A 26,119-nucleotide genomic window follows, 5' to 3' on the forward strand; every position below is an offset into this window, starting at 1 on the left:
TCTATCAGCATGTATTAGCTTGATTTACGAAAGACGGGCCATCTAGAAATTGCTGTACTGGAAATAAAGTTAGAAATTAGTGTAGTTATTTTTTAAGAAGTTGACAGTGCGTTTTTATTTGGGATATCTCTTCAAGTGTTTAAATCTTTGTGGTTCTTTCTAAAGAATTATGCTGTGATTACGCTTGAAAATTGGGAATATCGAAGCTGTCATCTTTCACTGAAGAAGAGAATCACAGGCCTTTAAGTTACTACATCTGGTTCCCCTCTTCCTCTGGAGCATCATCCAGATGAGGGATTAAAAACGCCTTTGGAGCAGATGTTTTATGTTTCTAATGGGCGGTGTTATCTTTAGAGGAGAAAAGATAAGAAGGAATAAAAACCCAACCTAAAAAGAGACATTTGTCGGATTTGTTTTTTTTTCTTTTTCCTGGCTCTCACATCTGGGTACAGGCCAAACCTAGTGCTGCTTTGTCAGCGATGTATTTTCATCACCTTGAACCCAGAGTATGGAAATACAAGTGTTGGCAAGACCGTAACCAGCCTGTGATAGTAAATATTTAACTTTTATCTTCTATAATTATTTTTCTTGCTCCCAAATTTATATGCTTTGTTCCTCAAGTAAACAAACAGCTTCACAAAGTTGTACTTGTCTGCTGATCTAGTATAACTGTGTTTTTACGAGGCAAGTAAAATATAAATAGTTTCTAAGTTGAAATTGGTTGCTGTGGGAAAAGGAGAATGAGTAGTTTCTGTCGCAGTTAGTTTACAAATTTAACATGCAATTTATTAAGCCATCCTGTTAGCATAGTAAGCTTAGAAATGTTATACGATCATGCTAACAGATTTTGCGGTGGCATTTTTTAAATTAGAAGCTTCTTGTTCTGAAATCTTGGGTAATATTGGAATTGTGTTTTCTGAAAATGTAGTTGTTTTGAGTATAAGTAGAGGAGTGGGATATTGTCATCTAGTCTTTCAGGAATATGAATTTATATGTTTGTGATGGTATATGCTGTCTAAAGACTCAGTGTGCGTGTCATGGGTTTGGGGTTTTTCTGTTGTGGTTTTTTTTTTTATGAACAATCTCTTGTTTTGCACATGTGCTTACTGGGGAACAACTGGAGCTTTCTGAATGTATTTTTACTACCAAAATACATGTCTTATGTAAAAAATATATTTAGGCAGTATAGCCAAATTGCTGATTTGTCTCATTAGTACAGGCTAAAAAGAAGTTGCCATTTTGGCTCTGGTATTTTTTTCCTTGGCTTTTTGTTGTTTCAGATACAACCCTTTGACCATTGCTTTTATACTCAGGACTTCTGAATTTCCCCAAGTCCAGATATTATTGATATTCAGACTTCATACCAAATCTCCTGCAGTTCAAAACTAAGCTTGCCCTTACATTAGTTCTAAAAAATAAGATTGGTTTGTTTTTAGTCCTAATACTGTTTATCTCCTTGAAAAGTTTTCATCCTCGTCTTAACAGACTTCTTCCCAGGGGCCTGTAAGGACTATTAAAATCTCACTGAGAAGGAATTTTGAGCTTGACTTCATCTCTGCAGCTGCCTGTTTTCTCTAGAAGCTTTTGTGGTGTGGTGCAGGACCTGCCTCTCGGAAGGAACTAGGGGGAGGATCTCAATTTACCTTTAAGGGTTTTTCAGTCTCCTCTTGAGCCACTTGCTTGTACAGATGCAGTCGAGCTCTTGGAGAGCCCTGCCAAATCTGCTGAAGGCTACAGCCGTAGGAAGGAGACGCCCCTGTGAAGCTGCCACTGGATTTTCATCAAATACGCATGTGTTGGGGGGGTGGAAGAGTAGGGAGAAGTAAAGAAGAGGAGCAAGGGAAGGAGCAGTTTAGGAACTCCCGTCTCAAATAAAAGCATGTCCCCCAGAAAGGCCTGAAGGCCATGTTTAAATGCCACACTTATGGGACTCATACCTGTTACTTCATTTCTATTCCTTGGAACAGCTCATGATGGAATAATCCTATGTGAATGACACAGTGAAAAGTAGTTAGTCCTGCTCATCTTCATCTCCCTCTTTAACGACTTCAAGCACTCCGCTTGGGTTGTTTCATAGATAAAACAGGTAAAAAAATCTGGTTTCTCTGATACCGTCTGCTCAGAGTTCTTGCAGCAGAGGTCTTTCTGGTTAGTGTAACACGTTGTGGGTTTAAGTATTTTGACCCTTAAAGAAAGCAGTTACAAGTTGGATCAAAATTTAGCCCTCTGTTAGCTATGGTGTATTATTCCATGTCAGCTAATACAATTGTGCTCAAATATTTCAGTCTGAACCTCAGATCGGTGAATGTACCTTCCAGAAGAGACATGTCCTCAGTAATTCGCCCTGCTTTTTTCCGTACATTCTGTGTTTTATCAGTGTCTCCTTGTTTCTCCAGTCCTTTCAGTCAGGGTTTAGGTGAATACTGTAAAGAGTAAGTGTTCTCTCCTTGATACAGTGGCATCTGATTTGACCAGCTGGTGCATGGCTTTTATAACTGTCTTTTTGTTCTGCTATGAAAAACAGCGCCTTGGTATGAAATTGTTTTTTCTCAGTAACAGCACTTACGTCAAGATAACTTGCCTTAAAGCCAGAGAGTGCATGAGAACCTCTGGGACCTTTCTGCGATGCTGCAGGCGGTATCATTTCAAATGGAAGCTGATTTCTAAATCCTCTGGGAAGAGTTGCCTCAACCCAGAAATGTTGGGCTTTGTTGGCAGTTTTGCTCCTTTCGAAGCAAAATTGACCCAGTCCCTATGTTGGTGTTCATCGTATGAAGCTGACATTCTCTGCCAGTGTTTGAAGAGGGCTGCCTGCTCCTCTGCCTGTCCTCAACCTTGTTAGATATCCATGTGCTCTTGAAAAAGCTGAGGAGAGTATGGCATGAGCTGTTTAGACCTGTGAACTGAAGTTAGTTACAAGTGAAGTAATTTTCTTTGTGGCAGTGACGTCTCTTTTTACAATGAGTGACCCTTGTGAGAGGAGAATGGCTGTGATCTGATACAGTAAATGGGAGTTCCTTATCTTCTCTTAAGGGGAGCACAGCTTCCTTTTCTCATCTTCTTACAGCTCCTGTTCTTGTCATTTCTGTGGAGCATCATTAAGGGTTCATTGTGGGGGAAATAGCATTTCATCTTATTTCCTAGTTAGCTAGCTAATGCTTTTGCTGTAGTAGTGTTCGTGTAAGAGATACGTGGCAGGACCTTAACTCGACACTTCCTGGTTTTCCATTGTTTTGTGAATTAAACTCTTATGTTCAGGAAGAACATGAAATGCACTGACTATTGTTGGAAACCCGCAGTCTTAAGTAAGAGTTTCAAGGAGTGGTTTTGATTTTCTTGAGGGTTTTTTTTTTTCCTTTCTTCCAGTAGTACATGATCTTGTATACACGTCGGCAGTGCAACAGTTATATGAAGCTGAGAAGTATTCATGTTTGAGGTGCAGAAGACTAAACGATACATAAAGATCTACACAAAAACTCTAGAACAAAACTGAGCAGCTGGGTTAGAAGCAGAATGTGTAGTCCCTTCTCTCTTGGTGTACAACTGCCTTATTAATGTGTTTCTTCACCTGTGCTTTTTGAGAGAGGATGCCAGTGCAGAATTAAGCACTAGAAACGTGCGTTGTTGCCTGGGAGGGCATCTCTCCCTGGGTATCGCGTAGGAGCCCCCATGATCGGCAGTCTCTTTTCATCACCACGGTGTAACACCTTAATTATCAACTCCAATACAATCAACACCAGTGTACATTTTCACATTTTCAGTGTGTGTGTCCCTTCCCGCTCCCCTGAGACATTCGGATTCCTGTTGTTGGTACGTGTGGTCCCTGTCTGTGCTCCCCCATCTTTGAGCAGTGTGTTGGTAGGTACACTTCTCCATCCAAGTCATCATCTCTGCTTCTAGGATGTTGAAGGCGTAGGGCAGCAGCCCCTTCTAGTGGTCACCCTCTGTGGATTTTCATTTTTTCTCCCTACCTGTTGGTTGTCCTGGCTCTTCCTCTCTCCTCACGTGGAGGTGTGGGGGCAAAGCCCAGTCCTGTTCCCCCAGTTCTTTCAGGCCTTGGCATAGCAGGAGGTGGAGCAGCAAGCGGTTCCTTGCAGTGGCTCCGGCTCCTGGGCAGCTCTGCCCACCTTCCTCTGCGGCCAGCATGGAAGGAAGCCGGTCAGACACCTTACTTCCTTGTTGGTCTTGTTTTTGCACGACTTACAAAAGCCTTCAGCGCTGCAAATTGAGTGCCCCCAAGGTATTGCCATGCAATTATTAGTTACTTAATTTGGAGGCAGCCCTCAGAGCCCCCCTCATGTTTGTGGACTCGCCCGTTGTCTTTGGAGGGAGGGAGTGCATGTATTTCAGAGGATTAGAATTGACCCAAAGCTGTTATTGTCTTCCCCCAAGAAACTACCGATCCGTTTGTCTTGTGTAAACCACGTACAGAATGCCAATGTAAGTATGTAAGATTACTTTTTTGAGGTGATTAACATATAATTTGTATGGGGAGAGTAGGGAATTTCCCTGGATTGTATTACTTACGAATCTTTGGCTGTAGTTTAAGATCTAGTTAGCGCTTTCCTGATTGAGAGGCTGCCAGGGAAAACTGAGTATAGAGACTATCTCTTGAGTGCTTTTTTTTTTTTTTAAGGTGGGGTGGTTGTTTGGTTCTGGGGGATTTTTAGTAGGAAAACAGCCACGTTGGACCAGGGCGAGTAAGTGGCCCTTCAGCTTGTGCGGGCACATGCTGAAGTTGCCTGTTTCAGGTTGTCTGGTCTAGCTTAGCCTGGGAAACGAAAGCTGTGATTAACCTTCATGAAGTGAGATAAAAGACACTACCCTGCCTTGCGTTAGCGGGAGGTGGAAGTCAGCTTTTCTCATAGCGCATTTCCTAGTCTTGACACTCTTGTATTTTGACTCGTGCTTTTCCTTAGGTCTCCCTCTCTGTTGTAAGTATTTCACATCTCGTGCCTCAGACAGCGTTCTAGTTAGTTTGGTCTAGTTAGTTTTCTGGTTCTGAGGCATCTCAAAGAGTTGTTCCAGCCCTTCTCCAGTGTCATGGCCATGGCTTTTTATTGCCACAGGTTTTAACAGCGCATTAATTCAGTTCCCTGTCAGACTGGTTAGTTCTCTTATCCTGGTGTCCTTGCTTATTAAGTCTTTTCCTCTGGTGGGTCCATGTTCCTCCTCTGTTCACAGTCACCCAGTACTCATTAGTAGGGTTAGTAACATAACTGTATGTTACTCATTCTGTGGATGAATAACTGCAGAATTACACACAGTGATTGTTTTCACTGCATCGTTGGCAGAAATCTGCCTTGGCTTGAAATTTCTTCCCCACCATAAAGGCTAAACACTTAGATTTTAATTGAATAGAGACGCCAACTTTGCAGGAGTAGGAATTGCCATCTTAACCGCACATTAAAACTTGTGGGAAATTACTGGAAGTGTGTGAATTTGCAGCACTACAGTACAGAGGTACTCTGCTTTTTTCTGATTCTTCCTTCTGTACAGCTTTAAATGGGGAAAAAAACCCTAATTCTTTTAATTCTTCTGGACAGGTTCAGCAGCAGGTTCATCCAAACCTTTCAGCAAAAGAAGATTCCCTCTATTACATTGAAGAGTTGATACTTCAGCTGCTAAACAAACTATGCATTGCTCAGCCACGGACTGTCCAAGATGTAGAGGTAAGACTAGATAATGAAAAACCAAGTGCTTGCTTGCAGAATCACTAAGAGGAACAAAGATATTTTGAGCAGTGCAGGTTGAAGTTAAAGCAAGGTGAATCCAAAGAGCAGAGCTTGTTAATAGTCCTTTTCTAAAAGATTATATAGCGTTCAGATTTCACAAAGCACGCTTAAGTGGAAACTCATTTGCCTATACAGAGCTTCAGGATAGAAATGGTGGGAATTTTTTCTTACAGCATTATTTTTATAAATGCAGAATACTTTGAAGGATTTTCTGCTGCTCAAGTGCACCTTAGACTTAAGAATGTAAGGATGTTGCAAGTTTTCCTACTCTTTGACATAAATATACAGAAGAAAAGTAAATATTGGAATGAAAGGTTACTGTTGTGAGGCCTGGATTGTGCAGCTGAGGGAATAGAGTTGTATGTTCCTGGAACTTTATTGAACTCACTGAGGCTCTTGTATTATTGCAGCTGTCTGCTTTTGTGTCATCAGTTACAAAATGAGGGCTTTAATGGAGTGCGCTTCAGTATACAGTCTAGAGGGAGAAAGTGCTTTCATGTAGCTGTGGCCCATTACAGCTTTGTAGAGTATTAATTTTACATCAATCTATATGTCTAGGATTTTCAGCCTAAAACCAAATGAAGTCCTCGGCTAATATTCTATATGTGTGTCATGGAAATAAAGAATATATATATATTTACAAAATAATTGCCTGAGGGGTTTTAGATTCTTATTAGATGCAGCAATCGCCCTTTATTCAACACTGAGTTAATACATTAGTTATTAATTTTGGTTTATGATTAATGTATTTTGTAATACTGATGCATAAAGATTATAGTATGACTAAATAAAAGCAAAACTTAATAGTCCCTTAATAGCTCTCAGGATTGTTACTACCTTGAGTCTGGATTTGAACTTTAGATGTGGAACTGAGAAATACCATGTTCTTTGTCCAGTTCCCAGCTGATCAAACCCTCCAGCACACAGGACAGTTTGAGATAGCACTGATTATTCTACACACGAACTCCATAGTTTTCTGCTTCTGAGTCATGAGATGATAAAATTACCCTGTGTACGTATGAATTAATAATTTTCATGGGGTGTGTGTATGCTCCACTAATTACTGTCTGCAAAACTGCACACAGTACAGACAGCCTTCTGAGATAACCGACAACTCTCTGAATTGCGGTTATGAATATCACAGCAGACACTAAATCCTGTGTATTGTGTTTTAAATAGACCTGCCATTTTAAAGCTGTGAATAATAAAACATTGTTGTGCTTAGGAATATAACAGTTATTTAATTTAAAACCACAGATTACCACTAAACAGTGGTAACAGGTTCCCCAAAATGTTATTGATCTGTAGGTCAATACATTCAGACTCTTCCAGAGCAGGGAAAGTAGAATTCAGTTTTGTGTTACGGGTTGTTGGTGGGATTGCACTGCCAGCAGGCATCCGAGATCCACGAACGAAGGCTTTGGCTCTGCTCCTCAGCTGTTTTTAGCTGTTATGGGAAAACATGAGAGCTGTGATCTCTAAAGTTTATCATGCAGATATTTACATAACAGCCTGTAGTTAATGGCGCTATTTGTGCATAATATTATACTTAAGTCTTTGCAAGATCAAGGTCTAAAATCTCAAATTATAAAGGTTTTATAAATGGAACAAGCCTTTCAAATTGTTCCCAGCTAAACACTGGGAACTAGCAAAGTCCGAGTGCAAAAAGCATGCGTTACTCGTGAAGTGCACTGTTAAGTTGAAGGACAGCTGAATGCCACGTTACGTCCATTTTGCGGGCGATCTCCTGGTAGAATCTCAAGGAAAGTTCATTTTGGTGAACCAGCCCAGAGCCGTAGGCTGCTGTCCAAGAGGAAAGGTCACCGTGTGTTTGCCTGGCACAGACAGCTGACGCAGAAAGTTGAGCGTCAAATGGCCATGTGCAAATATTTAAAAGCTGCCTCTAAGAAGACCTCAGGCTCCCTGTTAAATTCCAGAATACATGCAAAAATCTTTTTATCAAAGGGACACATAGATTTCACCATTTTTCTTGGACCGTTCTTCAGCTCATCTGTAAAACCTGTCCTTTAAGGGTTGTCACGCATCCAGGCCTCATTGTGGCCCAGGTTACAGGTCCAAAGCAGAGGTCGGGTATGGCACCGCACCTCGTACTGTGCCTGCCCGGCAGTGCCAGGTGGAGTAAGGGCCACGGTGGTGGGCTGCACTGCTGGAGGTGATCGCTGCTCCCCCCCAAGGACAGAACAGAGCTGTGGCAGTCACAAGTGTCCTGGAAGACGGCTCGCTTGCCTTGTGTTGAGTATGGGATAGCTAGCTAACTTAAAAACCCCGTGTTTTCCAAAGTCACTTAAGCAGTCATCAGAGTTCAGTTTAGACCTGTTCTTTCAGCATTTAATTCCCTAGCTCACCGGGGCTGCAGCAGGAAGCCTGGAGAACTTCATGGAAAGCAGGACTGGGGTCTTGCACGTGTTTAGCTGGGGGCTGCTGAAGCGTGGGGCTGCTGCCCAAAGCAGTTTGTTCTGTTGTGGGGGTCATCTTGCCCGTTCCTATAGCAGCTGTTGAAATGTGAACCTATATAAAAGTGACCTGAAATTGCATACGGTTTGCCATAACTGCAAACTGTAAACTGCAGCCACTGTGACTGGCTGTGCAGCGGGGAAGATGCTCCTGTGTGGGCTTTGGAGTCCAAAGTGTTACAGCCAGCCTGTTTCATGAATCACAGCCCTCCTACTAGTTAGAAGATCCTGCACTTGTTTTTTCACTTCTGCCATAAACTTGATCTCATATAGGACAAGTTACACTCCAGACTGTTACGAAATAAGAACAATACCGACTTGTTTTTTTCATTTAGACTGTAAACTGTTTAGTACTTCCTGATGTTGTTTATATTTTGGGCTCCTGGTCTCAGCTGAGGTTTCTTGCTGCTCTTGTGATGAAAAGATCATAGAGCAGGAGTTGTTTTAGGAGATTTGAAGGAGTTCTTCCTGCTTAGGGAAGGGATGTTGTTTGGGATTATTGAAAAGAGTGAAGCTGAGTTGGGTAAGGAGGAGAGAACCGTTAGGAAAACGTGTTGCAAACACTGAGGAGGAGGATAATTGTCTATACTGCAGGGGAAGTAATTTGCCGTTTTGTTTTTTTAAAACTTCTCTTTGATTACTGCGGTTAATCTAAGTGCACTCTCTATGTTTGGACAGGAGCGTGTTCAAAAGACATTTCCTCATCCAATAGACAAATGGGCGATTGCTGATGCGCAGTCTGCTATAGAGAAACGAAAAAGAAGAAACCCTCTCCTGCTACCTGTGGACAAAATACATCCTTTATTAAAGGTACTTAAACCAACAACCTGATGACTGCTGCTTCTGTCCACCACACCCCCCCAGCTGTATTATTGCCTTCCAGCATAACCTTTAAAGTATTTCTTTAATTTCTGTGAAGTTAGGTAAGTTTCTCATACTGGCTGAAAGAGTAAAGTCACCATAGAACAGGATGAATATATTGTAGTATGTAATAAATGTAGATACCTAAATTCATCATGTTCTGGACATCAGTGTATTACTCTTCTTTGAAATATGACTAGTTAGTTTTTAACATAAATAAAACCCAAACAAACTCAAATACCTTACCAACTGCAGTAGCGCTGTTTTGATGCCTTTATTTGTTTCAAAATGCTGCAGAAGCCAAAATAGGAGAGAGAACAAGTAGATCCTGTTCCTTGTATACTGTCAACTAAGATGTGTATCAATGTCCTTTCAGTTACTGTTGAATGTCACTGATGCCTTGGTTTTAAAATCAATAGATCTGCAAAGGCGTCACAAAAGACCAAACACAGACTTTATTGTTGGTGGGTTTTGAGGAGGAGAGTTGGCCATCTCAGTTCTTAGATGTCATGTTACTTCAACAGGCATAGAGCTCCTTGCTTACAGTCAGGTTTTAGTGTCACACAGTAAGCATGTATTCATACTGTGCCCCTGCAGAGGTTTGTTGGGTTTTTTTAGTGATAAAACAGTACTCTGATTTTTAGATCAGTGTTTAATCACTTTTAGATCAGTGCTGAATCGGTAGATTCAGGCTGATTCAAACACTGCTCTTTTTTGGTATTTCTTTTTTTTGATTGATTTAGGTTTTCATTCATAGCTTAAAAAATGCTTTTCTCCAGTGGTGGCATTGTTGCATCAGAGTTGCCAGCTGCATTGAGAAAACATTATTCAAGCATAAGCAGAAATTAAAGCACTTTTTCAGGTGTAGTCACTGTGTTCTTATAGATGTCTCAGTTCGTGAAGGTTAATGAGAGGGGAAGAGATGTTAGGAAAGAAAACAGCATTAAATAACATCTTCCTAGACAGCACTGGCTTTCTTGTATGAAGTCTGGTTTAGAAGTGTGTGGACATAGGCACAGAATGTGATTTTTAGAAGGTGCATCAAAATATGATAAGAACAAGACTACCTTATTCAAATGCATGAACTTACCTGTATTTATTCTTGATTGTCCTGTCACAAATAAGAGGCCATGTGGTGTGTGCTCTGCAGAACACGGAACATGTATCACAAGAAGAACGTGCAATGTTCATCCTGTTTTTTTTTCTATTCAGACTTTAATAATTAAAGTTTAATTATTTTATGTAATGCAAGGATGCAGATAGCTTAGTTGTTCAGCCAAATGTAAAGGATGAACTAAAATGGATCACAGTACATAACAGGTTGAACATACAGTCTGTAGTTTTATGAAAGACAGCTTTTTCCATCAAGAACAGTTCAAAATTAAGCATGCTCTTTTCTGAAGAGTCCAGATTAGGGCCAGAGTCCTGCAATAAGCATAGATATAGACTAAAATTTAAGTACAAGAGTCGTTCCAGTGAAGTCCCTTTGTTGAAGGAACCCTGTTTTTAGGACTGCCATTTTTAGAGGAAGGATTATCAAAGGTTCTGTAGCTTTTCATCTGTCAGTATATGGCAAAATAGCATAAGGAAGTATTTGCAAGCATTTCCTTTGAGGTGGCTGATCAAATTTCCGTTTGATGTCCTTTGCCCTGCCTATTACATTGCTGTCAATTATCAACACAGACAAGATCAATTTCAGTAGAAAACTCAATGTGTTAATTGTCATTCCGAATGAATTTCTAGAATAAATTGCCTTTTTTTTTTTTTTCTTCTTGTTTTCAATTTGCAGGAGGTCCTAGGTTATAAGGTAGATTACCATGTCTCTCTGTATATTGTGGCTGTCTTAGAATACATCTCAGCTGACATTTTAAAGCTGGCTGGAAACTATGTTTTCAATATACGACACTTTGAGATCTCCCAGCAGGACATTAAAGTATCAATGTGTGCTGATAAGGTAAGGAGTTGGCATTAAAATAGTCTTTTGGACAGATACCAAGGTAGATACTAGAGGTGATTCGATTTTTTTTTTTTTTTTTTTTTTTTTCCCCCTTAAGAGGATATAGCCAAAGTAGGATGGGAGGGAGAGACTGGTCTTATTCAAATGCAGAGGCTTCTCTCCAGACCGGTCACAGTAAAGACTTAAGCTTAAGTTGGGCCTGTTAAGTTTTGGAACAGTAATAGTACTTAGAAAACAATGTAAGGACAGAAAATGTTGTTGTCCTTTATTTCTCAGCTGTGTTAGTGTCCTCCTGATGTTGCTTTGTCATGACAGCTCTTTCCTTCTTATAATACAGAAAAGACATTTAGTTTTCATCCTCATAAAAATGAGAAACATTTTTGTTTAATTTTATCTTTATCAGGAGGGTTTTGTCAAAGGCTTATGCAAGATGGCTTGTTTTCAAAGTTGGTTCTGCATGAATTGTAACTTGTTTTCTAGGTCGTACTAACTTATAAAGGGGAAAATGGCTTTGGCAACTGATCAAGCCTGCTGCTGCCAAAGTTTAAATATTACTCCCTTGTGAAAGTGATCACAGAAAGTATTGTATTAAAAACTCAAAGGATTTCTCTGAACACATTGAAATAGCTGAGCTTGAGCCAAGTGTAAAAATCAGGCTTGCATGTAATTTTTTAAATTTCTTTGGTAGGTTTTGATGGATATGTTTGATCAGGATGACATTGGTTTGGTTTCTCTCTGTGAAGACGAGCCCTCTTCTTCTGGGGAACTCAACTACTATGACCTAGTGAGAAACGAAATTGCAGAAGAAAGGCAGTATCTGCGGGAGTTGAATCTGATAATAAAAGTATTTCGGGAAGCTTTCCTATCAAACAGAAAATTGTTCACACCTAACGTAAGTCCTTTAATAGGTTATTGACGTGTAACGCTAGTTGCTCCATTAGCAGCCATAACATATCAATATTACATTCACTGTGTTGGAGGTAAAATTAAATTTGATGTATTGTATGTCAGTGCATAATGAGTGTGGACTGTATATGAAATAAAATGGAGGAATTGCCATTAATAGTATGAAAAGTGCTGTGCTCAGACTGAAGCTTAATGGACACGATTCCCTATCAGATGCCAGCAATAGCTGGAGTCCTTTGGTCGTGTAGGTAATAGTTACACTTCTGCTTAACACAAAAATTAAGTTATCTACCTGCATGTACAGTGAATGCAGATGAACGCTTGAATGGACATTTGAACTCTACCCCAGGTCACCCCTATCTGCAGAAACTCCGAGTAAAACAGCCCTTGGCTCTGGATTCTCTAGCGTGTGACTGACTGTGAAGGGAATCTCTATTTGATAAATGATTGAAATATTTGATTGAAATTGTATGTATGGCAAATTCTGTTTTCAGGATGCTGGAATCTAAAAAGGAAGCACAGCTCTTGTAAGAGAAGAGTAATAATGCGAGATTAGTGAATCCTTCCTGTGGGAGGAAGGAGAAAGGGACCCGGCCAGCAGAACCTGAACTGGGGATTCGTAGGTGATACCAGCAGGTTAAAAAGAGAGGCAGCAGGAGACATTCCCATTACAGCTGGGTGTGGAGGTTCCTCAGTAGCTGATAGGATATTGGAGAATTGTGCAAATGTGGGGACAGAACTCAGACAAAGATGATGGGAGGAGAAAGGAGCAATATTTTGGAGCTGAGGAATATTCTTTCGTTATATGGGAACGGGTATGAGAAGTTTCGAGATTGCTTGTTCCCACGAAGAGATTGCCATGGTCTTGGCGCTGGCAGGAGGTCAAGCAAGCTCTGCAGTGTTAGGTTGGGGCAGAGAAGGCTTCTGAGAAGTGTATTTCAGAGGGGTCAGAAGAGGAATGCAGGTCATTAGAAGGGGCTGCCTAGTTGTGTGATTTTTACGGTGTGTGGATTTGAAAAATCTAAAAGTAAACTTTGGAAAAGGAAGCTGCCAGTTCCTGCTCTGTACCCAGGTAGTATTCTGCTAAAGTAGCCAAGGAGCTGCTTTAGGTTTACCTGTGGTTTAGAGGATCTGACCTTGGAGCTGCTTTAAATTGCCTCCTTCCTGTTGTGTTCTGAGAGACAAGAATCAGCAGAGGGGAAAATAACAGATGTGAATTGTAGCTGAAAAGGCCAGGCGTTTCTGTCCAAAGCACTGAACAGCCAGTCCCGGGACTGCTGCTGCTCCGGCCTGGGAAGGATGGCGTGCTTTCCTTTGCTGGGGTGAGCATCGTGTAAGGCTGGATGTGCCCAGACAAGCCTGCAGGGCTGGAAAGACCACGTAATTTAACTTTCTTCCTAGCTTTTTGTTGGCCCCTCGCCGTTTACCTCTTGGTTCAGACTTCACAAAAAAATGCTCCGATATTTACATAAGCAAAACAAATTATTCTAAACACTACTAAGATATGTTTTATGTTTGCAGGATATCGATGTGATATTTAGCAACATTTCAGATATTCATGAGTTGACAGTGAAGCTTTTAGGATTGATTGAGGATACTGTTGAAATGACTGATGAAAGCAGTCCTCACCCGCTGGCTGGCAGCTGCTTTGAGGATCTTGCAGAGGTATGGTGTTTTGTTGTGGGGTTTTTGTTGGTTTTTTTTTTTAATCGCTTATTGGTTTGTTTTCTTAGTAAACTTTTGGTCATGACTGATATGTCCGATAAATTTGCAGCTGTAAAAAGTCCTTTTAATAAGCTCTGAACAGAGATCTTCCCTACCTGTTCTTTAGTAGGTAAGCTAAAGTGTGTTTTCTAACTGTCACAGAAACGGTATCAAGCAGGTAAGCACAAAACTAATTATTTCAGAGTGGGAATTAATTGCTACGATCCTGTAGGGATGTGGATTTGAAAAGTAATTACCTGGGATTGCTTACTGGAAGAAGGTGGTGCTTCAATTTTTGTAGGCATTGGTGTCAGGCCCAGGGCTACCCAAAAGCCATAGCCGTTGGATGTAGATCTGCAAGATGAGACTTGCATTACTCTGGACAGTGAGCTAACTCAAACAAAATGTGTTCTTAATTCAGACAAATGCATTGTATATGTCTGGAATGGGAAATATCTGCAAAGCAATAACTCTGGGAAGGAATGAAGTATCAGAACAGACGTGCAACTGAGCAGAAGCTTACTGTTCAGTATTGTAGCAAAAGTGCTGTTGATACCCATTGACCTATAAAATAGATATTAAAGAGTAGGAATAAAGGAAGACACTGCACATGGTTTTGGTGTGGCTCATACTGGAACATTATTAAGTTATTTTGTCAGTTTGTTATTTTTTTAAACGGCCGTTAAAATACTGGAAGGACAACGGAAGAGAGTCGCAAAAGTAAAGTTTTTGAGAAAGTGCTTTACAGTGAGATAGAGCTCAGTTTAGTCAAAATAGGATATGTATATAGGTACCTTCATGACCTGAAAGTAGAGTACAAAATGACTCTGGAATTCAGCAGAGAGGTGCACAGCAAAAAAAACAGTATCTGGAAGGCAAGAGGACAGTTCAGCTTAGAAATACACCACACCTTTTTAACTGTTGGGGAGCTAACTCTTGGAACAAATTACCAAGGTAGGTGTGGAGTTTTTGCTGTCTTTGGACATGTTTAAATTGAGTCTGCTTTTTCTGGAGAGGTGTATCGAGCCCAGTTTTCTGAACCAAAATGTAAGCGTAGTCATGTAAACCATGTGGACTGTATCACAGAGGAAGTCAAATGAGATGTTCTGGCCTGAGGGAGAGAGATACTGTCTCAGATGAACCACATGGTGAATGTGAAGTTTATGCTTTTTATCTTAAAGTTATGATGTTTATAAAGAAAATGACAACCAATAACACTTCCATTTCACTTTTATGTATGTTCATTTTTTAAAATCTGAGGACTGCCTGAACATACCAGTACCATTAGGAAAACAGTTACATTTTTGTGGGTGTGAAGAATAGGGGTCCTTCAGCCTGTGTGCCACTCACTTATGAATATCCATAAAGATAAAGTTTTGCTGGCGTTGCTTCAGTAAGCCACTCGTGACATATCAGTAGGGAAGTCCAGTTGATGAGGTCTTAGCTCGTAAGATGGTAAAGCATAATTGCTTATATAATGATAAGGAGAAGCATTTGAACAACGAATTAAAGTCAGTGGCTATGATATTAAAATTGAAAAAAGACTTAAAATTTGAAATAGTACAGCACTGTCCTGGAAAACATACATATCAGTTTATTGCAAAAGCTACTCTTACGGATCCTGTGCTTTAAGGGAAACAAATTCATTTCAATGAGTAAAAATATCACTTGATTTTCATTAACTGAAAAACTCTTAAATAGGAGATGAAGAACAGATTATTCTTCAAACCTTCTTTTTATGCTTATAGTAAGTTTGAATTTAATAATTCAGTTAATAGGGAGCAAGACCTACTTAATAACTAGGCTGTTCATTTGATCATCTTGCACGTTGAGATCATCTTTCTGTGAGTCTTTGCAAAAGGAATCATTAGAGAGATGGAAGTGAAGTGTTTATTTGCTCTGCCTATCTTACTGCCAGGCTTGTTCGCTTAATGTTTCCATTATAAAGGTCCTTCAACTTATTTGGAAGGATAATTAAAAACAAATAATGCTTGCAAGCTGGAATCTTCCTGCTTTGTCTGTTTTTCTGCGTCAGTTCTCTGGAAGGTTTAAACATAAATACTGTAGTGGTTTTGAGATAAGGAAGTATGGGGAAAATAAAACAGTTTTTCTTGGTGTGGAGGAAATTCAAAAACTTGATGCCTGACACACATGAGTGGGAGATGGATATTTGTTAATATGCTGGTAAAAAAAATTTACTTGGTGGTAACTTTTACAGTTCTAACTACTACAATGTGTTTTAATGATCGCCTTAGACGGTCTCTTCAGTGATGTTCAGCTAGTGGCAGGAGAACCTCAGAACCCAGGGCAGGGCGTCTTTGTGCCTGGTTTGAAGTGGTCTTCAGAAGGCAGCTAGGAAAGTGAGGTTATTATCAGTAGATTGTAAATGTTGTGCTGGTATTTGCGTTTCCATAGGAGAAGTTTCAGGTATCCACAAAGCAAAAAAGGTGGAAACCAGTGCGCTACAGCAAAAGGGGCTGGAACGTACAAACACCAATCCAGAACTGTATGCTGCATTGAGATAACTTAGATGGTCAAGTTAACATCTCCATATTTTCAGTAACTTTTGCAACATTGCAAGTGTAAACCCCCAACCCCCCCCCCCCTTTTTTTTTTTATTAATCTCTTGGGGAAGATAGCTAATGCAGTTTGCTTCAATCTTGTGTTCAAAAAACAAAGCCAAACCCTCAAAATACTGATTAAATTCTGAGTGGAAGAAACTGAAAACACTTCTAAAATGCAGTAAGAAGTTTAAAAAGACAGCACAGAATACATGCAAGGTTGCGTTTGGAGCAGTAGTTCAGCCCTGCTCTCCGCTTGTGTCCGGCGGGGTGGAGGACGGACCCGTGGAGCAGCTGCAGCCATCTGCCCACTCGTGCTTAATGCCTCTGGATGCAGCTGAACCCACACCCCACGCCTGACTTACTGCTCCGGCAGAGCAGTATGTTCATTTTTTTTCTTGGCTAGGATGGCAAAGAGAAACTGTATATGCAGCGTTATTGTCCCCTGTCTTTAATTTGGATGTTGTAAAATAAGAGCCCCATATTGCGTGCTTGCAGGTAGTGGGCAGACGTGGAGTAAACAAAAAAAAAAAAAACCCCAAACCCAGGCTGTAAACTGGATTCAGATTCTGCTTAAGACGACCAGCCTGTTCAGTTAGAGTGTCTAATCATTTCTCTTCAGCTGCTGCTGCTGAAGTGCCAAACCTTCCCCCCCTTTCATCCCCCCTCCCAGATACAATCTAATGCGAACGGACAGCGATGATTATAACTTGATGAGGAGAGTTGAGAGTCATGATTACAATTTGCATGTGAAAAGAGAATGCATTCTGTGCCTCTCCTCCCCACAAAGAGTTTAATTGCAGCTGCCCCATGAGTAAGGTAGGAAATCCCCTGGACCCTCTGCAAATGGAAGGCTTGAGGCTTTACCTGAATGTTCAAATGAGCCTTTGTGGTGTTTGGTACTCCCAAATTCTGCAGCCTGTATTCTGCCAAGCAGTGCTGCATTAAGGTGAAAAGAGGTATGTGCTTATTCTGGGCATCGTGCCATCAGCACCGGATAACCCGGTGATTCATGAGTGATTCAGCCCAATGAATCTGCAGAGACTCGGGAACAGCCTGACAGGCTTTGGAGCAGGTGATCTATGAGCAGTCAGAAATTATTCCTGCAGAGATTCATGTACAGTCAGGTTTTCATCCCATCTTGCTGTCATTGATATTCCAGAATCACAGCCAGCTACTCCATCCAGAGTCATAATTTTTGCACCTGAATGAAACCCTTGGTGTCATTAGAGGACTTTCCTCTGAGACCTTTTCAGAGTAGCTGCTTTTTCCTAGAGCGAGGTATTTTCCCAGCCTTACAGCATGACCAGAAAAGTGTGCAGAAGTCCAGTGCTTATGACTGACCATTCTTATGTGATGTACCCTGAAATGGTAGTGGTACAACAATGCCTCCTTGTGACAGTCTCCAAAGTTCATCTTTACCTGCACTTCTTTCCCAAGTGTCATTGTTTATTGACAGAGAGGAGGTAAATTGCCATTCCACGTAAAACGTGGGTGGGCTGAAAGCAAGAACTTTTCCTGGTTCCCACTGCTTCAGTAAAACAAAGTTTGTGTTAGTGATAGTATAGTGAGATTGAGGAATGCTGAGAAAATGTTGCATGCATTTAAAATTTGGAAGTGAAAAAGGTTTGTGGTTTACTGATTATTTGTTTTGCAAAATTGATCTTTTCTTGAAAAGTTCCACTTGTGTATCAGCTTATTAAAGGAATTAATTCTACCAGCTGGGACAGAAATACCTTGCATCCTTCATGTATGTATATAATTCTCTGTTTTTATTTAGGAGCAAGCCTTTGATCCATATGAAACCTTGTCCCAGGATATTCTCTCTCCACAATTTCATGAACATTTTAATAACTTAATGGCAAAACCTGCTGTTGCTCTCCACTTTCAGGTGAGTGCAAATGAGAAATATTGAATTGCTTTAGTTCTCGTGCTTCAAAGGTTTGGATTTTGTCAGTAACTCTTTACTTTCTACTGAGGCAGATTTCCTCTAGATTCTGACCTTTCTTCAGAGTAAGATCTTTGGACTCTGCCTGTTCTTGTAAAAACTGGACACAGATTTGACTCATCCATGAGTGTTTTGCAGTGTTTTTCTCCTCACATCAGACTGTCTTGCTTAAGAATAGAGGGTGACCTCTCATACCTGCCACTTGTATTTCTGTTTTGCGTTTTAATGCCAAACACAGGCATCCAGGCACGATATTTTCACTTCTTCCTTACGTATCCCCAGCCCCCTTGTTTGGCATTGAGGCTGGGACTGGCAGTTTTTCTTGACTCATTTCTTTAATAGGACTATCCAGCAAGATCATCGGTGATTTTTTTATTATTATTTATTTTTTATTACTTCCTTCCGCCAACATGGCAGATCTATTAAAGACTACTGTTCAGAAGACTGAGCTTATGTTCAGAAATGCACTTAGAGAAGCTGCTGAGCAAGCATTCAGTCAGTGGTACTCCCAGCTAAACCCCTTATAGTAGAGCTTAGTTTGTACAGTTCACTGGGGGCTGCGTCTCTGCAAGCTGAGATTCCTCTGAGCCATTCTTTCAGGGTGAGTGTTTCCTCTTCAGCTCTGAGCGCTTGGTAAGCTGGATCATCTTGGTCTTAAATATTTCTTGGTGAATGAAGTGAGGCCCTTTACCCACCTCCCTAGCAAATTTGAAGCCCAAAGCCCTATTCCAGATTAAATTGATAATCAAGTCATTTGAGAGTGCATCTGGCCTCCTTTCTGACCCTGGTCACCATAGAAAGGTTTGGGCTTTCCTAGGGATGTTCCTTCACACTTCTCCAAGCTGTGGAGTGAAGGTGGAGGTCCAGGCTCTGGGCCATGGACATATGTGAGCTGTCTCTGACAATTGCAGAGAGATGCAGCCAGAAGTCTTAAGTGGGGGGAGAGGTCATTTCCAAGAAGGAGATCAGGTAATTCAGTTTCTGTTCAATAGTTATCTCAATATGGAAGGTTGCAGGGATTTCACCGTCCCTTGGAAAACCTCTTCTCATCTTACGCCTAAATTATTGTGTTACTAACTGCTGGGAATGGGAAAAGATTTCTAACTCATTTTCTAAGTCATAAACTTGTGATTCTCAGTTTCTGAGGGAGAGGAGATACTGATATTAATTTCTTCAGTACTTGATGAGACCTCTGTATTTTTGTGGTATATTGGATGTAAATTGAAGCACAGCGTACATAATTGGGAGGAGAGGACATTAGAGGGAAGTTGGTGACAAGTTTATTAGATTGTATGGGAGTCCCAGCTGGTCTTTAACATTCCAGTGTTTTTTTGAAATTCCGCAGCAAACCGTGGCCCAGGGTAAAACATGTTCTTTTGGAAATGAGTATAAGCTTTTTTCAAAATATATTCAAACATTTTCTGCATTCTGGGATGTGGCTGTTGACTGGGGAATAAGGCGTGCAGCTTAGCCATAGATAGTGCGTTATTTTTAGGTGTTGTCACCTTGAACTAATGCTGTTAATTGAGTTCTGCAGACAGTGCTGAAATACAAAGGTGCTAGGGATTGCACTACGAGCACCTCTACGTGAATTAAAGGATGTTTATAAAATGACTTGTGGGTAACTTGGTCCTCTAGCTTCTTATAGTTGGTCTGCTACTTCTGGCAAAAATATGGACCATCCAACTGGTTACCATTTTAAGGAGGCAGATTGCGCCAGCATTCGTTGTGGGGGTTAGGGCTGTTTTCAGAGCTATGGGTTCATTAGTGAGTGTGCATCAAAATCCACCCATCGCTGGTTGATGGAAAAGGATGCTTGCAGTGCCTGGAAGAGGGTCTTTTACAGGTTCTGTTTGCTTGATGTCAGAGCATTTATGTGTGTCTAAATGTTTTAAAGAGTCTTATTAGACATAAATGTTTTTGCATACTTTATTGTCTTCCTTACTACTAGATGTAACCACAGAGTAATGTCCATCAGAAGGGATGCCCTGGATGTGTCTAGCACAACCATCTTGCTCAAAGCAGTACTAACTTCAGGGCTGTGTCCAGTCCCATTTTGAGTAGTTCAGTGTAAGTAATCCTGTTTATTTTTCCTTTTCAGTCTACTGCTGAGGGGTTTAAAGAAGCTGTACGATACGTTCTCCCACGACTCATGCTTATCCCAGTCTATCATTGTTTGCACTACTTTGAGTTACTCCAGGTAAATGAAGCCACACTCTTGTTTCCTGCTAAAAACATTTCTTAATGTGGAGAATCTGAGCTTTTAAACAGGCAATTAGATTTTGCTTACTGCTTCTGAAAACTGAAAGGTATGAAAACATTAACTTGACGCCAGTTAATATATGTCTGAAAAGTAAAATCATGTAAAAAAATCTTCAAAAGCATCTGTTGCTCTGATATGAACATTTCAAGTAACTATATTGTTAAACAAACCTTTATTGAACTTGAGTTCTAATCTTGTTAAAAATTTAATATGCAAATCTAATTTCTTCTTTCCTTGAGTTCTGAATTTTTGTCCGTTCAGAAAAAGCTAAGCGTAATTCAGATCAGTATTCTCAGTCTCAAGTCACACTCCAGTTGCAGCTCAGCTGACCTTATTTTGGGGGTTGGGGAGGCACTTCCTTTCAGCGGAGTCAGAATAATCCATTCTTAATGTTCAACCATTTGTCCTGAGTCCGAAATGGAAGAGATACAGCAAAAAGTACCATTTTTCATAGCATACCACACTTTCTCCATGTTGAGGAGGAATGAAAATAAGCACTATTATTTTCTTTCTTTCTGTCTTCTAAGAAATGACATTGATGAAGTGTCAGGCTTTATGGAATTCTGATTCAGATGATAAAAAGTTATTCCCGTAGAACATATTTTGGGGATCTCACCATACAAGTTGTTTAGGTTGGCATCTAGTCCGTATTTATGAGCAATTCTGGCTATTGAGGCATTACTTTAGAACAGCTTCTATTGGTTTGACCACAGATCACTTGCACATACTTTATTCTGATGTGTACTACCAAGGTGGTTCACATCAGTAGATATTTCCATTGGGTATAACAGCTAAAAGCCAAAAAGTAACTAAGCCTGTATCTTTTTGCTTACAAGCAAATGTTTTTGCTGTGAGTTATGAGACGAGAGGCCAGCAGTCAGCAGAAATTTTAACATCTGAGATCTATAATAATCATTCTTGAATAAGGAAAAGTAATGTTGCTGTAGGAAACGCAGTATCTTGAAAAATACTTAGATCAGAGCTTTTTTTAAGTAGCTGAGGATAATGTAAAAAAAGTTTGTTTGCCCCATTGTGTTGGAAAGTTTGTAATGCTTATAAGGGTTAAGTGAATTATTAACTAACTGGGATATACTTAAATTAAACAGGTGAAATATCCTGTGGCTATAGCTGACATTTTGAAATAGCAACAGAGAAATTATACTTTCTAAGTTCTCAATGTAAAAAGTGATACTAGCAGTGTTGGACAGGTGTGTTATATGGTCTTCCTTTGTATTTCAAAGGATTTACTGGTACGAAGGAAGAAAAGGAAACTTTGCAACATAGAAATGATGTATAATACAATATAAATTTTTCTCAGAAGAAACTCAAGCCAAAAAATAGCAATTGTTTTAAGACCAGGTTTGTAGTTAATACCTGGCACATATTCCCATTTTTTCTTTTTTTCATATCCTGATTTAGATAAGTAAAAGTAAGGATGATTTATTCTGACCCATGAACCACACATCTCCAATGTATGGATTTACCAGTATTTTGTAGAAAGGTTTACATCCAAGTGGTCTCAATAAATTGTAAATCTTTAAGCATTCCTATTGGTAGTCGGTTTAGAAAACAGTTAACAAAGCTTAAAGAAAGAAAACCAAACCCCCACAACCTAAACCAACCCTAACAGTCAGTGAACTTTTCTCTAGATTACCGCACTGTTCCTATAGAGAACAGAAACTTCACATTGCTTTACGTTGCCATAGTTTTAATATTTGCCTTCATAAAGCTTATGTTTCTATAAGGACATCTTCCAAAAGAAAATAAACTGATCAAAGAACTAAAGGGCGACGGCAGAAGCACGGCATGGTGCTGCCAGCCTTGCTGTGAAGTGAGCACCGATAGCTTCGTAGATACGTATCTCTCTCAAAATAGTGTAACTTCCCTTTCCATAAGGGTCAGTTGCATGCCATAATTCTCTGGAACTTCTTAAAATGTTCTTCTTTCACGTTTAGAAGACATAATTGGATTAGTGACCTGTATTATGCTGAAGGTCAGGCTAATTAATGACCCATTGTGCCTTAAAGCTGGGAAATGGAGTGCATCAGGATGAAATTAAAGAATGAAATCATACGCCACAGCTTTGGGAGAATCTAAACATTTAGCTGATTTTACAAGCTGCGTAGTGTTTGTCCACTTTTTAGGGAAACATTAACATACATGCCTCATGGAGCAGAGTTTTGTGTGTTTTCAAAAGTTAAGATTAAATGCTTTGCATGCAAACTTGGTAGTTTTTTCTTCAGTGATAGGAAAGGGTGGTTACTAGTTAGGTTTTAAACCATGGCACAGAGAATAGAATTTATTTTTGATAGTCTGTCTTGCTGTTGTAGTGCTGCAAGAGTTTTCTGTCTCTTGGGGACTCTTGAGTCTGCTCATAACTCCAGTTAATATTGATAGCATCAGGCTATACATGCACATTCTTAAAATTGCCTCATATCTTTGAAGAATAAAACCTGGCAGATAGTGCAAAAACATTTAGTTGTTTCTTTTATTTGTTTTTAACTTGGATAATACAGCGGGATGCTGCATGATATATAATATTACATGATACCTTTTTTAACTAGGCAATTTTACTAGTGAAAATGACCAAATATGACCTTTATCCACAATATACAAGATTTCTGAGTAGAATTAGAACTCAGCTGCAGAGGCTGACACTTGGCTGTCTTGAGTCTTTCTAACCTTGTGGGCACAGAGCAGAGCAGAGATCTTAAAATACCACTCCTTAGTGAATAATGATAAATACAGAATCTTTTGTTATGATCACTTCAGTTGCAGGTTTAAAACTTAAATGTTATGTTGTATTTTGAAAAGAGCCTAAATTTACAGCAGTGATTTTTAAAAAGCAGTGTTTTTAAACTGGAATAGAGAAAGTATTTATTCAACAATATTAATATATTATAAACTGTTGGTACTGTTTCCCTGTTACCATTGTATTTGTCTCTAGGAACCTTGGTTGAAAAAGACCTAACAAAAATGGAAGCAGAAAAGCAGCAGAATACTCAAAATATTTTCATGGCTTCAGTAGGGAGAGAAGCTAAGATGGAGACTGTTGCTCCTAAAGGAACTTACCCACAGACCCTACTGAATTGGGAGATAAATAAAATAATGAATGATTTACAGAAGCTCTGGCCTTGATGTTTGCTAAAATGAATGAAATTAAAGTGTGAAAAGCTTGAAAATTCTTTCAAGCTGCAGAGCTTTTCTCCTTGGTGCAAAAACCTGTTTATGCAGCCTCTGATGCAGGATCTGCATTAGAGGCTCCTCTTTGCCTAAGCAAGAGGCACAAGGGTCGGATGTCATTTGGAGACCCCCGTGTTGAATTTGTTTGGTTTGTCTGCTTTTTGTTAGCAGCTGTATAGAGGTCGCCAGGAAATAGCCTTTGAACACCTTAAGTCAGAGGGCAGGCCCTGATGTCACTTTAGTATTGATTGCTTGTTCACGTATTGACAGAAAATGAACTTGCCGTGGGGTGTTTTGGAATGACTGCTGATAGCAAAGGCTGAAGGAAGTCACGCCAAAGAAATAAAACTGTCCTGTAGGAAAAAATAGCGTTCATGATTAAAAGTTGTTAGATCTTGCAAACAGGTAACCCAAATATATTCTGGTTGTGACATCTTTAGTTGATGATCAGAAGATTCGGGTTTAAAACACTATGCTTGACATTTCCAAGCATGAACACCTTAATGCTGGCAGTGTAGAGGAGAGCTTAGCGTTTCATCAGACTTTCAAGCTCTGGGTATGTTTTCATAAATGTCTCTGTTGATACCAGAGTTCCAGGAAACATTGTTCATTGACTGCAGTGCTAAGAACTCAAGGGGTCATAGAATCCATCCAAATCCTGAGCAAGGTGCCGGTTAGATATATCATTCAAATCCTAAAGGTAAGCAGGGGTCTGTTCAAGTCCAAGGCGGCTTTCCTCTGCTGACTATAGAGTATAGCCTGCCTTCTCATGTGACTTGCAGGCAGAAGATTATCCCTGATTCTTGCATGTGACTCGCTATGTTGTTATCAAGCAATCCAAAATGTACGAAATTCCACCTTTTGATCTTTTCCGCTGTTACCTAATCATTGACAGCCATTGACTGAGAGAGAAACCACGGTCGATATTCTACAGGATCACCATGATATATTTTAAGTGAACAGTGCTCTTCATTACTATTTTCTGACAGTTTTCTGTACAATAAATTGAATAGTTAATATTCTTGGTTTATCGTCACCGGTATTTTAAATATATCTGGCATAAGCAGGTTTTCCCTTTTCTAAAGATTTACCTATTTTCTCTGTCTAGCAAGCATGTTATGCTTTTGCATCTGCTGTTTAATTGGAAAGATGCTTGTTAAGAACTGGCATTTTGAAAAGCAGATGTTAGTCCAGTGATTACAGAGAATGAGATATGCTTCAGGTAATCTGCCTGATCTTCAGGAATCTATGCATTAAGGTGTAGAAATGGATTAGGTGAATTCCAAATGTGTGTATATATTCCCCCCCCCCCCCCCCTTTTTTTTAATACAAAAGAAGCCAAACATGCCATTTGATGTCTGTTCAGTGCCAAACACAGCTCCCTTTGGAAAGGGGATGCAAGAAATTCTGTTCAGGACATGTGAGGAGAAAGAGTATCTTATCAGACTCGGTAGCTTTTCCCACCTTTAGGATTTTGCACGTGTCATCTTTTCACACCATTTTTTATGTTCTTTGCATTTCTGTGGCTGATAGTAAGGAAAAGAAGGGTTTCCACAGAGGTAGACATTTTTCCCTTCCCTGTACTGTTCCTCAGCTCATAAACTTCCCAGAAATTTTTGGCCATGAAACTTTCATTTCTCTAATATGCAAGATGGAGGTTGTTTGGGCATGTGAAAAATAAAAATTTTAGTAATTTAAATTACATGAAGAGAGTGGGCCAATCTGGTCAAATCCTGTTCTCTCAATTACTTTTAGAGGAAGCTACATATCCTTGCTGAGGGAACATAGTGGGGAAAGGAAAAGAAGGCTTCTGCCATGCTGAGTGATTGTAAGTAAGATTTCTCTTAAAGTATGTAGGTGAAACAGAGTTTATCCAAAACTGCGTGGCATATTGTCTCGATTTTGCCCAGCAATCTATTTGCTTGAATTTTCTTTAAAAAAATTCATACAATCTTTAACATGAAAGGGGTTACAAAGAAAAATCTGTTATTTGTATCAGTAGTATTTTAGGAGTGATCACCTTAAAGGACCAAAAAGAGGAACCCTGTGAATAGGCTTTGCTCAAAGCATATTGCTGCCGGGTGTATGGAGATGGGATGAAAGCCTGTTGAATTTCCTAATTCAAGAAGTTTCTGCCTAGTGGTAGAGACGGATCTAGTCTTTATAAAAAGGAAATATGCTGATTCTCGTTGTCTTTACATTTTGCTATTAGTAGCAAATCTTGAGTTTCAGACTTTTTTTACTATGTTAGTTTGCACCATGCCAAATTGACATTTCTTCTTGAAATAGATGAGTTTGCTGAAGATGGCAGAGTTTAGAATGGTAAGAAGCAAAGAGAGAATCTTGGTCATTCTGTCTGTTAAATTTGCTCTGAAATGTTGAGATTAATATCTCATTGAAGGAATGTTACACATAGTTACATAAAACACCGTTTAATTCTCAGCTATTTCAAACCTCCAAATGATTTAATAAAACCAGTTGTGAAACAGGACATTGTTGAAAAGGTAGCAGGAAAAACAGCGTCTGA

At 39.8% G+C, this 26,119-nt stretch overlaps 1 protein-coding gene across 3 annotated transcripts in view; it reads left to right on the forward strand.

Annotated features, from left to right (window-relative positions):
* The window catches only part of SOS2 (SOS Ras/Rho guanine nucleotide exchange factor 2), a 55,163-nt gene that overhangs the window by 7,846 nt on the left and 21,198 nt on the right, over positions 1-26,119 (forward strand). For all 3 annotated transcript variants that reach the window (XM_075503975.1, XM_075503976.1, XM_075503977.1), the window contains exons 2-8: positions 5,547-5,672; positions 8,888-9,019; positions 10,860-11,024; positions 11,716-11,919; positions 13,455-13,598; positions 17,979-18,089; positions 20,248-20,346. In XM_075503975.1, the coding sequence (XP_075360090.1) occupies positions 5,547-5,672; positions 8,888-9,019; positions 10,860-11,024; positions 11,716-11,919; positions 13,455-13,598; positions 17,979-18,089; positions 20,248-20,346 (981 nt within the window). The remainder of the gene's footprint in view (positions 1-5,546; positions 5,673-8,887; positions 9,020-10,859; positions 11,025-11,715; positions 11,920-13,454; positions 13,599-17,978; positions 18,090-20,247; positions 20,347-26,119) is intronic.

The sequence above is a fragment of the Mycteria americana genome, chromosome 5 (assembly GCF_035582795.1).
Source record: "Mycteria americana isolate JAX WOST 10 ecotype Jacksonville Zoo and Gardens chromosome 5, USCA_MyAme_1.0, whole genome shotgun sequence".
In the NCBI taxonomy this organism is placed as follows: domain Eukaryota; kingdom Metazoa; phylum Chordata; class Aves; order Ciconiiformes; family Ciconiidae; genus Mycteria; species Mycteria americana.